At 47.0% G+C, this 12,945-nt stretch overlaps 1 protein-coding gene across 2 annotated transcripts in view; it reads right to left on the bottom strand.

Annotated features, from left to right (window-relative positions):
• gmds (GDP-mannose 4,6-dehydratase) overlaps positions 1 to 12,945 on the bottom strand; it is a 100,579-nt gene that overhangs the window by 19,266 nt on the left and 68,368 nt on the right. For both annotated transcript variants that reach the window (XM_083672474.1, XM_083672473.1), the window contains 2 exons: positions 1,866 to 1,984; positions 1,141 to 1,237 (listed from right to left, as the gene is read on the bottom strand). In XM_083672474.1, coding sequence (XP_083528600.1) covers positions 1,141 to 1,237; positions 1,866 to 1,984 — 216 coding nt within the window. The remainder of the gene's footprint in view (positions 1 to 1,140; positions 1,238 to 1,865; positions 1,985 to 12,945) is intronic.

Below are 12,945 nucleotides of genomic sequence, written 5' to 3'. Positions count from 1 at the left end.
CAAACACCCAGGGGTAACCCTACACCCCCTCAGGGAAAATCCTGGACACCCCTGGGGCACAGCGATGACAGAGGGACCCCCCAAACTACAGTCAGTGCTCTTATTGGCCTGTTTTTAAATCATACACCTCACACCTCCAGATAGAGTTAATCCACTCCCTTTAAAACACACACACACACACACACACACACACACACACACACACACACACACAGTGTTGCGTGCCTCAATACGAGGTCTCTTTCAGCACCTATTGACAGGATATACATTACCTTTAGGTAGGCTGACCAAGCACTAAATTACATGTTGTTATGACTGATAAGTCTATGGCCTCATGGACACAATCACCGGTAATCAGATAAATTAAGAAAGAAAGAAAGAAAGAAAGAAAGAAAGAAAACACAGCCAAAGCCATAAGTGCTGTATTAAAAAAGGCAATATGAGCATGAGAAAACCCACATACTACCTTTTCTAGTGTCTTCTTGTGTATCACATTTAAATAAGCTTTATCTGCATGAAAGGAGAGCTACAATGTTGCAAAACAATGGATATTAGGTGTAGCAGGACATTCTCACTTTGCCTAAGTGTCTCTCCTCATTTTGACTCCAAGTTGAAGATCATGATGGTCTAACAATTAGGGGTCACTGGAATTACGCACACACACACACACACACACACACACACACACACACACACACACACACACACACACTCACACACACACACACACACACACACACACACACACACACACACACACACACACACACGTGTGCGTACTTCTCTGACAGCTGTACCTGTTGTTATAAAACACCAGGGTGTCTGGGCCATTTGCCTGCTGTAAAGCACAATTCGAAGGTGAGAAAGTGCAGGTTGAGGAAGGGGGAAATTTATCACTCTTGCAGTCCCCTTCATGTGGTGAAAGGGACTTTCCAACACACACATATATGTATGTATGTATGTATGTGTGTGTGTGTGTGTGTGTGTGTGTGTGTGTGTGTGTGTGTGTGTGTGTGTATAGATCAGTCATTGTGAATCAGCAGGAGTTCAACAAAGGTAAACAAAGCCAAATGTAACACATTACCGGGTATTAGCACTTCCCCCAATCCCCAACCCCCCAACCACACACTTCTGACTCACCACTTCAGTAGGACGGAAGTACTTTGGGTCCACCTTCACATGCACCACCCCTGTCTCCTGGCAACGGCCAACCTCGCACTCATCCTTCCCCTCCCACCTGAGAAAGAGAGAGAGAGAGAGAGAGAGAGAGAGAGAGAGAGAGAGAGAGAGAGAGAGAGAGAGAGAGAGCGAGGGGGGTTCTCTAGTTAATCATCCAACTCTCCCACAGCTGTTCAGAGTTATACCTTACCCCCCCACTCTATCCCCCTTGCTCTTTATCTCTCTCTCTCTGCTTCAGACATAACATGTCACATATCTCTTTCTGACTGTCCAGCACAACATGAAGGAGTATACATATCACAGTCACACACACACACACACACACACACACAGGTGTGTACCTCTCTAACGTTCACACACACACACACACACACACACACACACACACACACAGTGTGACAGAGTGCCTCCTCTATAGCAAGAGGGGCAGGAGGGGGTAAAGAAAGGCAGCCTGTGTGAGATAGGGGAGGGGAGGGGAGGGGAGGGGAGGGGTAAGGTGAGAGGTTTATGTGTTTTAGACAATTGTGAGATCAAAGCAAAGAGGGAGACCATAGGGATAACTTCAGTCTAAGTCAGGATTAGCACACACACTCACATTACAACAGAGAAAACCCTGGTGTGTGTGTGTGTGTGTTTGTGTATATAAGTGGATTTGCATGTGCTTGTGCTTGTGCTTGTGTACTCACACAATGGTCTTCCCCACATGTATGAAGGCCTTCTCCACAAACTCCCTTACACTGTGGACCTCCCCTGTCGATATGACCAAATCCTCAGGCTCATCCTCCTGTAGCATTAGCCACATAGCCTGGGAGAGAGAGGGAGAGAGAGAGAGAGTTAAATGACTGAGAGATCACAGGCAGAAACAGATAGACAGAGACAAACACGTGCACACATTGGAGTCAAACCAACATGTTCCTGACAGACAGGAAGTGAACCCGTGACCTCTGAGAGGGGAGTCCGCCCGTACCTCTGTCCTGACGTCACCGCAAAGGCTCATGGGACACATACCGTGGGAAAGGAGGAGAGAGGACTCCCAGAGGCTGTTTGTGCTGACACACACACACACACACACACACACACACACACAGTATTTTTTCTTTTTAGACCCTCACACAGAATAGAGACATACTTTTGGAGATGATGCTTTGCTATACAGAAAAAAAACAGCTACATTTATGATCCTGACTTGTTGCTTTCAAAGTCTATTTTCAAATCCGTGGCCCATACAGAGCAGAGCAGTATTATTATTAGCCTATATCCCCCAGTGAAAGCTGATAGTCCTGGGCCCTGGGCTGAGCTGCACTATATTAAACAGTCAGGGAGAACGTCTACAGATGATTCCATAATATTTATGGTGAACGTGAGCCAAGAGGTCAGCGCAGACGACCCTTAACACGTCCAACCTGATTAGACCGCCTCGCCAGGGACAAACCCACACAGACACTTCTGCTGTCCGCCCCTTAAAGAAAATACACACACACACACACACACACACACACACACACACACACACACACACACACACACACACACACACACACACACACACACACACACACACACACACACACACACACACACACACACACACACACACACACACACACACACACACACACACACACTCCTCCGATTCCTCATATGCAGAGCTGAAATCCAGACGGGACACCAGGGTATGGTTCTGAGTGCTGGAGGTGGCTGGAGAGCTCCCAATTCCGACTTAGGTGAGTTCAACACTCTTGCCTTTCTCTGCTCAGCTCTCTGAAGAGCACATCAGCACGTTTTATGTGCTGCAGTTAGAGGTGTGTGTGTGTGACAAGAGCATGTGTGTGTGTACTGTGTGTCTGTGTCCAACGCATCAGCACGTTTTATATGGTGCAGTTGGACAGAGGACAAGTTGGCCGTCTCACTGCACACATTTTACCTCCTCTCCCTCTGCTGTAATACTCACACCGGGTGTAAATCATTCACAGAATGAGATAACAGACCCCAACACATGCACGCGCAGGCACACAGGCACGCAGACAGACAGACAGGCACGCAGACAGACAGACAGACAGACAGACAGACAGACAGACAGACAGACAGGCAGGCAGGCAGGCACACACGCACACACAAACACACGCACACACACATACACATATACACGATGGATGCAGGAGGACCTGAGAACAAGGAGGCTGTCTTTGTACCTTGTTAGATTCTGCAAATTCCAAAGCACAAAAAAGCTTTGCTGTTTGACAGTACCTCTTCCTCTCTCTCTGACACATTGACACTGTGATTGGCTCTGTCATAGAGGCGGAGTCCTGATGGTGGTTGGGGGCGGGAGGTTGAATGTTAACACTGCCCCCCCCTTCACTAGTGATGATGGAATGCTCATTACCCATAAGTCCCTGGAGGCTGCAGTGTCTGGGACCAGTTTAGGGTCACCTGACTCCTCTGACCTTTCACCCCATGACCCCTGATGGCCTTCCCAGATTCTCACACTGACATCAAGCCAATAGGAGAACCTCTGTGTATGACTGACATAATGGCACACCAATCAGAACATCTAACCACAATGCTGGCTTATCAGGGGTCTGTTTCTTAGGTCTGTTGCCACTTGGTGTTGAGCTCTTTAGAGTTTGACTGAGTGAGTGAATTAGGGTTTACTGGGTTAATTCATACAACATCAGCTAGTGTATGTTTGAATATGACAGAAATATAATAAAAGACTGCAATAAGCCTACCAAATGTATACAGATAGAATAAGCCTTTAATACCAGGTAGCTATGGCTCAAAGACCGTAGACCTCCCTCGCTGTGTGGCTCAAAACAATTAGCACAGGAAAGACTAAAGTATCAAACACAGTGACATCAATGCAGTAATAATATTTTCATCTTTTGACGGACTGCTTATTTTGAATGCAAATTACACCGCTAATTTACCTACCCCTCTGGATTCCACTGATAAATGTGGAACACACTGAATAAAATTTGTGTGATGATGTACTTTTGGAAAGGAGCTCCGTTTCTCTCCCAGCCAGAGAAAATGTTTACTGCAAGAGCTGAGTGACATGGCCTCCACTGATTTTTCACCAGTAAATTGAATAACAACACTAATGTGTGTGTGTGTGTGTGCATTTCTATATTCCAGCATAGAGAGCCATAGTTTATTCTGTTTTACTAACAGTAAATGCATTCTGGTGCTGGGCTTGAATCTACCTCAAACTCACCTCTCTATGCACCCAGGAGATTTGATGTCACCTCTCCATCTTTCTCTACCAGCTCCCCCTCCTCTGCTCTCAGGGTTGATGTGCTCCATTAGCTGGCTGATAAACTGCTCTAAGGTTCAGACGTTCACACAGACTTCTCTTTCCTGTTCACATGACCAAACCCTGACCCCCACACCCCCCACCTCACGTCCACCCCTGGCCGAACTTACATCCTTGTACACCCCATCTCGCTATATGGACACCCCCCACACCAGGTCAACCCTACACTCCCTTACACCCCATCTACCTGGATATGGATACCCACCAACACCAACCCCACCTCTGGCCGAGCCTACCTCCCCCCTCCCCCCCCAACTCCCTGACCCCCCCCATACAGTCCCGACCTCTCCCAGTCTCAGCAGCCCCCCTCCAGGCCTGACTGGGCCCCTGTCTTCCCTCCCGGTGCATTAACAGAGCTGACATGTGTAATGGCTCACAGTAAACACTTAATGGAGCCGCTATTCGAGCCAGAGAAACCCATCAGCCCCAATCAGGCCCTGCTAACGCCATTAACCTCTGGGCTTTACACACACACACACACACACACACACACACACACACACACACCACAAATAAATATACATGCACACTAACAAACTCATAACTAATACACTGTGTTGAAATATGCAACACACACACACACACTTCAAATGACACTAAGTATGGCACAATCTGATTCTGTGGTAGAAAGGAAATGCTGGATTCACTCCCAAGTCATAGCACCAGAATATTGTCCATCTTAACTGCTGCAGTTCCGCTGGAAAGAGCACTCACATAAAATAACATCACTCACTAAGGGCCTCGGCTTGAGGAAAAAATTTAGGAGAAAATACAGGTTAATCTGTCACTGTGAAAATGGATTCCCATGTAAAGTAGGAACCCCTATTGCTTTCTAATCTACATCTGACATGGTAGAAGCTAGGTTGTTATAAAGTCAGTACTTTCAATCTTGGCTATCAGTGATGGGATGATGATTCCAAACCTGGATCAGTTCACTACTGAGGCCCATGGCCCTGAGGCCTTCCATGTCCTCGTTCAGGGTTTTGATAAAAGTCTTGAATCATAGCAGATGCAGCCCCAGCCTGCCAACCCCACCCAACATTACTGATAAGAGACTAAGATTAATGACTTACACCTACAGTTATGAGATCACACACACACACACACACACTCTCACACACACAACAAGTATGTTCTATATCACAGACGTCATACATTAGTGTTATCAGCTCGTCCCTTTGGACTGACATCCATCATGAGCTGTTTTCCGGATACGCCTGCAATCATATGCAGCCATCTTGTACCCAGATTAGGCAAATAGTATTGAAATTACGGCTCCAAAATGGCCTTGGCCCGGGGCCAGATATCCTCCTTATACTGTAGAGATGCACTGATGTTTCTATACATCTATATTTAACTATACATCCCCACGAGACGACTTTATTTCCCTCCCACACACACACACACACACACACACACTCAGGAAGACTTACATGTTTTTACGGTCTAATAACTTAGCCCAGAGTCATAGGTCATACATGGGTAACCCATAGTACATGCTGTTCAGAAATAAACCCTGCATCGTACTTTACTGCTTTCCAATACATCTTCAGCAGCGGGGGTAGCGTATAATGTATGATAACTCTGATTTCTACATCCAAACTGCTTTGTGAAACTGGATTCTCTACTATGCTGACCAGAGCAGAGAGTCATGACAGACGTTAGCTAGCTGTAAATCAAGTGTTTCTAAAAAGCCTCTTGAGTCAGAAGGCAAATCACCAGGCCAAGCAGAGAGTGCTGCTCAGACATGTGGGCCGAGAGAGAGGACAACAGTGACAGGTATTCAAAGTGTAAATTCGTGAGCGTATTACCTGTGTGTGTAAATGAGCGTATTACCTGTGTGTGTACGTGTGTGTGTGTGTGTGCGCGCACGCGTCTGTGAAACAGCATTCCATAACAGTGCAGGATTATTCCAAACAGAGGATTAGAGAGGAGCGGACAAGTCTGACAGCTTCCTCCGCCACTGCTCAAAAGATCCTTTTGTTCTTTGTATGTCAGAGCTAACGTTCGTCGATGGATTAACATAGGTCACACACACACACACACACACACACACACACACACACACACACACACACACACACACACACACACACACACACACACACACACACACACACACACACACACACACACACACACACACACACACACACACACACACACACACACACACACACACACACACACACACACACACACACCCCCTAAGGGCTCTGTCAGGTGCGCTTGTAACTCTATCAATATGCAAAGTGCCCAGAGACAAAGGTGATATGATGATATGAAACCTCAGTGCTTTTATAAACGTCCAAACAAGGGATCAGATGACACCTTCACAGCCCCTTGCCAAGCCCTGACTCACTCACACCTAGGATAAACATGTCCAACTACTTTAGCTTTTAGAAAGGCTGGATGTGAGGCTGTGTACATTCACCTTACTGTCTAGCAGCTTGGACTGGCAGTAGGGTGAGTGTGTACATTGATTAGACAGGTGATAAACTTGGTTAAAATAGGCCTCTAATTGTTTCAACTGTATGGAGCTGGAGCTGTGTTTGCACAGATGCTTAGCCAGTATTTAACCAACAGTTTCACATGGAATACCACAGCCAGTCCATGAGTTTCATCGACAGAAATGAGTCAGATTTACAGGGCAAATTCCCCCCAAAATACGCAAATTCCCAGAAATCCTCGGGTGGATTTGATTTTTTCAGTAAGTTCAACTTTCTCTCATTTCTCCATCCCAGCTCCCCTCTCTCTTTCTCCATCTGTCCCCGTCATCCCTCCATCCTCAGTCATCCACAATCTGTGTGTCAGTGAAGGGTGAGGGGTGAGTCAGGCCTGGCAGTGCTGTGAACATGCTGGACCAGACCACCTCTCCTGCGCCAATACAAGCCATATGACTTACCACACACACACACACACACAACCGCACCCCCACACACACACACACACACACACACACACACACACACACACACACACACACACACACACACACACAACCGCACCCACACACAGAACCAGACACACACACACAGAACCAGACACACACACACACAAACACACACTTTACTTTCCCAGGCTCGACCTAAGGGAGCACACTTCATCCAAAAGGCTGCTATGGAGCTGTGATTTTTAGCAGTACAACTTTTTCGACTGAAACCCCTATTTTTAGAGAGCACTGAAGTATTTCTACTCCCCCTCGTCCCAACCCCCCCAGTCCCTCCCCTCCCGTTGTGTTTTGACCAAAAAAGTCGTAGACTGCAGCATTTTTTCCCTGTCAGACGCAGACTGTCTGGACGTCAGTGCAGAGAGACAAGGCTATATTTACACACTGACCTCACTCTACATACACATACACACACACAGACACACACACACACAAATTCTGATCTCACTCTTTCTAACATGGTCAGGGATGACGCACAGATGACCATGCCTCCACGTTACTTGGCTGACAGTCACTGCGACCGCTCTCCCTGGGCTGCCCCTCACGGTAGTGGTTGGTGAGGTTTGACCGTGAGTGTTCTTGCTCAGAAAACGGTTCCCGTCTCCAGTGACATGGAGGGAACAGAGACTGAGGTGGCCATCAAGTCAGATGGGAAAACGACAACTTGGCTGTCACTCAACCACAACACGCATGAAACCTAAGATATATTCACCCTCTGTCACGCAAAAACACGTGTTCCCGTGGCACCAGAGCCAGAAATAAACAGACAAAGCCTATTTTCCCAAATGACTTCAAAATATGCACATTCCAATAACTTGCCCCCACCCAGCCCCTGATATAACTGTACAACTAAACATAGTTTCATAGAACACACACACGCGCGCAAGCACACTCACGCACAAAGTTGAACATGACGTTGACCTCTGGCTCTCTGAACAGTGAGCCCTCAGTAAACAATCTTTCCATGTTTTCACAAGAGGAAAGTAGGGGGTTCTATAAAGACTATCATTCAGTATTTAAGACCTAAACATACACTCCAACTCAGACAGACACACAGACATACGCACACACACAATCTGAGCCCAATGCCATGTAATGTGGCCAGAGCTGCAGTTCTAGCGATACCGTCATTTTTACACCGTGAGAACATGAGAAACACATTTCTCAAAGGAGCTCTCTCATTCAATGTGGGTGTGTGACCTTTTTTGGAAGACCGGAATATATATATATACACACACACACACACACACACACACGCTATAGGCTAATCTCTCAAAGCTGGGTTATGAATAGGCAGTGTATTGGGGCTAAAGAGGATGTGAAGGGCGGTTAAAAGTAAACAAAAATACATACACACTCCCTCCCTCACTTTCTCTCATACACATACACTCTCTCACTCACTCATACACACACACACACACACACACACACACTCTCCTTGACCATCTGAGGCAGGGACATTGCTACTGAGTGGTCATGGCCAGTGGCAGAGGAACGCGTTATGAAGGACGACTGAAGCTCCGCCAGAAACGTCTTTATTTATTTTCCCTTCTTTGAGGGGAGAGGAAGGAAAACAAACAGAAAAAGGGGTAGGAGAGAGAGGCGTGAATGCTGCCTCTCAACTCAACTGACCCAAACACGCCTTATATTTCCACTCTTCTCTCTCTATTTACACTATATTTCACACTCCCTACGGACAGCCTCATCAAAACTATGCCCAGAGACCGGAATCTGTGTGTGTGCCTAAAATATGTATATCATTCAATAACCTGCAAGGGAGAGAGGACGTTTATCTGTGGTACCCTGACTGGATGCTATGTCCGACTCTGGTTGACAGATTAGAGCTCTGGACTATGGGAACTGTAGTCTTTGGATACAGCTGTGATTTATCTAGTCTCCAAACTAGATCTGAGGAGTGATAACGATGTCAATGGTGAGAGAGAGGAGAGATGTGGAGGTGGGTAGGAGGTGAGAGATACTACGGAAGAAAATACTTTTTCATTTTTTCTCTCCCTCCAAAAGGCTAAAGTGAGAAAACAGAAGTAGGGGAGAGAGAGGGGGGGGGAGTAAATGTGGGTATAGCTGTCAATCAAAGGTGTCTCTCTCTCTAATTGCATTTCCAGACTTCCTCAGTGGCGCAGGTGACCTTTGTCCCAGACACACACAAACTCTGACCCCCTGTGCAGAGAGGCAGGCAACACTGTTATAAGGAGACTCCATTTACACCATAACCTGGCCCTTCAAATATGACACTTGGAAAAGATCATCCACCACTCTGTCTGTCATTCTACATCTGCTCTGCTTTTCTCTTCATGTCCGTATCTCTCTGTCATACTCCGTCATCCGTTGTTTCCCCTGCCGTTGCTCAAGTGAGCAGAGATGAGTCTCTCAGGCTCTCGTCCCTGAGTGAGTTCATGAGACGCTATCAGCCTTGTTTACCCTGACACCCCCCCAGTGGGCCGCACACTGCTTACAAATTGGATGAAATCTAGAGCAGGTGTGTGTGAAGGTGTGTGTGTGTGTGTGTGTGTGTGTGTGTGTGTTTGTGTAGCTGTGCATGGCTAGGATAAAGCTCTACAGGGGTGGAACGCATGAGCAGCCTTGTTAGAGCTTTATGGAACTGCCGCCTCCCCTCTCCCCTCTCCTTACTTTCCCCATTCCCTCTGCCTCTCTTCCCCCTCTCCCTCACAGGTGGGAGCTCAGCTCCTTTCCCCCTGGTAAAGCAGGGTGCAGACAGAGACCCTGCCCATAAACTTTAACAGTATTTTGTCACATATTTAAGAAAGCTGTTAGTGTATTTATGGAGGTGCAGGAGCCTCTCCATGGCTGACGTGGAAACAAGAGACATCATGGATTGATTAGTGGGCCTGGGAGGGAGCGGGGCCCAAATCAGCTGACACTGAAACATTGACACGGACAAGGGATATATAACTCAAACACTGAATGCTCACTGTGCGCGTGTGTGTGTGTGTGTGTGTGTGTGTGTGTGTGTGTGTGTGTCCCTCTGACGTGGTTCAGATAGGACTGATATCTTCCCCAGGTGGGCTGTCAGAGGGGAAACTCTCTGGCTTTAATTTATTACCAGGAGCTTGTAGAACAAAGAGGGGTGTGTGTAAGAATAAAAGTGTGTGTGTGTGAGAGAGAGAGTGTGTATGTGTGTGAGAGAGAGAGTGTGTATGTGTGTTTTTGAATTTGTTTAATAAAGATTCTGAGACAACACTGATAAATTGTCTGACAGCAAAAAGTTGCTGTCAGAACTAGATGCCCTTTGGGACAGCTGGGAAATCATAGTCATTGTTTTTTCTCGAATGAAAAAGGGAACAAATAATATTTGAAAAACGTGTGAAAAACGATCAATCCTACCTCCCCACCCCTCCCCCCAAATGTCCCATTGGAGTGATTGGCGGTTCATTAGTGTTATCTGCCTACTGCAGCAGGAGAGACAGGAGCCATGGCACACACATCCACACATGTGCCACTTCCTGAAAACACACACTCCACTTCCTGCTAACGTTTTGTTTTCAATCAGCTATCTCAGTCTACCTTCACCGGTTCCCATCGGCAACCATCCATCTACCATCTATCCCATAATTAACACCTCTCTCTCATAAAGAGATAAAGTATGTACCACATGGAACGAATGAGAGAGGGATGGATGGAATGGGGGGAAATGGAGTGAGTGAGAGTAGGAGAGACAGACCTAGAGAAAGGGTAAAGGGAAGGGGAGCAAACCAAAGACTGGAGAAAGAGGGAGAGAGATTGAGTTGAAGAGAGAGATAAGGCAAAGAGAGAGGTGAGAGACAGACCATCGAGAAACAGAAACACCAAATACAGGACAGTAATGGTACAGACAGACAGACACAGAGGGGGAGAGAGAGAGGGAGAGAGAGAGAGAGAGAGAGAGTGTACTGTATGTCTGTGGTTGGGTGAGTAAACAGCCTGTATCTGCTCTGTGTTATCTCTGTATCTGCTCTGTGTTGCTGACCTTCGCTGGATAGCACTGGTGTTTTTACAGCCATGCTGATTGGACAGCGGCGAGAGCAGAGATAACGCTGAGGCTCTGCCCTGAGGCATCACAACATTGACCATCACAACGCTCAATTAACACAGCAAAACAACACCACCAACCACCTCAACACACACAACACTTTTGTCTCATCAGTGTAACAGCTTTATATCCCTGTTAATAGCAGACCTAGCCCAGATGTGTGTGTGTGTGTGTGTGTGTGTGTGTTCTGAGAGACTGTCCTGTTATGTACAGTGTGTGAGATGAGAGCAGAGACAAGTAGAGTAAACAGTGTAGAGGAGTTTGTGTATGTGTGTGTGTGTGTGTGTGTGTGTGTGTGTGAGAGAGAGAGAGAGCTGAACACAATGCCTCCACGTGTTTGGGAAGCACAGGAAACAGGTGCCTCGCCCCCGGCCATGAGGGCTGGGAGGGGGCAGGACGGGGCAGGACGGGACGTGACAGGGCCAGGGTGAGGGGTGAGAGGCAGGGGTTGGAGGGGCCAGCTCCTTCATTTGGACCCTTTCATGTGGCACCCTGCAGCCACAGGGTGTGTCCGATACAGCCTGAGAGAGAGAGAGCATGTCTGAATCACACACACAGTCACACACTCCTGTATATAAACATACTCAGGGAAACTACAGGAGCAATAACACACCCTCATAATTCAATGGGAGGAATCAATAAAAAAAGGCAGTGTGTTCCAAACTGTTGTGTGTTTGTGTGTGTGTGTGTGTGTGCCCCTACTCCTCCAGCTCAACTGGCACTGGGGCTGGGGGGCTGGGGGGGGGGGGGGGGGGCTCCTCTCAGCTCCAGTACTTCCTGTGAAGGTAGGAGTCCACTCAGGAAGTCTTCATCTCTGAACCCAGCCCACTAAGGAGTGAATACTTCCTTCTCCATTCCTCAGAGGGAGAGAAAATCACAACGGAAGACTGGGTTTGCGTGGAGAGGGGGAGGGAGCACCATCAGGACAAACAGAGTGTATGGGGAGTTATGAAATATTGATGCAGGGCAAGGCAAGCTCCTGCCATTCAGGCCAAGAAACACCACTTTCCCATTCTGATCGTCTGTCCAACCAAGTTAGTCACAGTACCCTTGTCTTTCAACATAACTATACATTTATAGTTGATCTACCTACACCCCACAGGAGACATTCCAACGAACCCTAAATGGCAATGGAGTGATCAAAGTGTACATATTAAATTGTTCTTTGAAACAGGTGTTATTGTGTGAATGTGTGTGTGTGTGTGTGTGCGTGTGCGCGTGTCCTCCTTACTTCACAGTGCATTGGTTTAACTTTCTGCGAAACTCCCAAAAGTGCAAATCAATTCCACCAGTTTACATTTCACCTCATGCGCCTGGAAAGAAAGGTGAGGGCTTATTCAACCAGATTCAATTTCTATTTCTTTCAGCTGTACGAGCATAAATATTTAGACTAATATACCGATACATAACAAAACGTGCACACAGTTGGTGGTGATTGCAACTTACTGCACAAAG

Source organism: Argentina silus, assembly GCF_951799395.1.
Source record: "Argentina silus genome assembly, chromosome: 6".
In the NCBI taxonomy this organism is placed as follows: Eukaryota; Metazoa; Chordata; class Actinopteri; order Argentiniformes; family Argentinidae; genus Argentina; species Argentina silus.
Note: the sequence above shows the minus strand (reverse complement) of the source record. Positions and strands in the feature narration are given on the sequence as shown.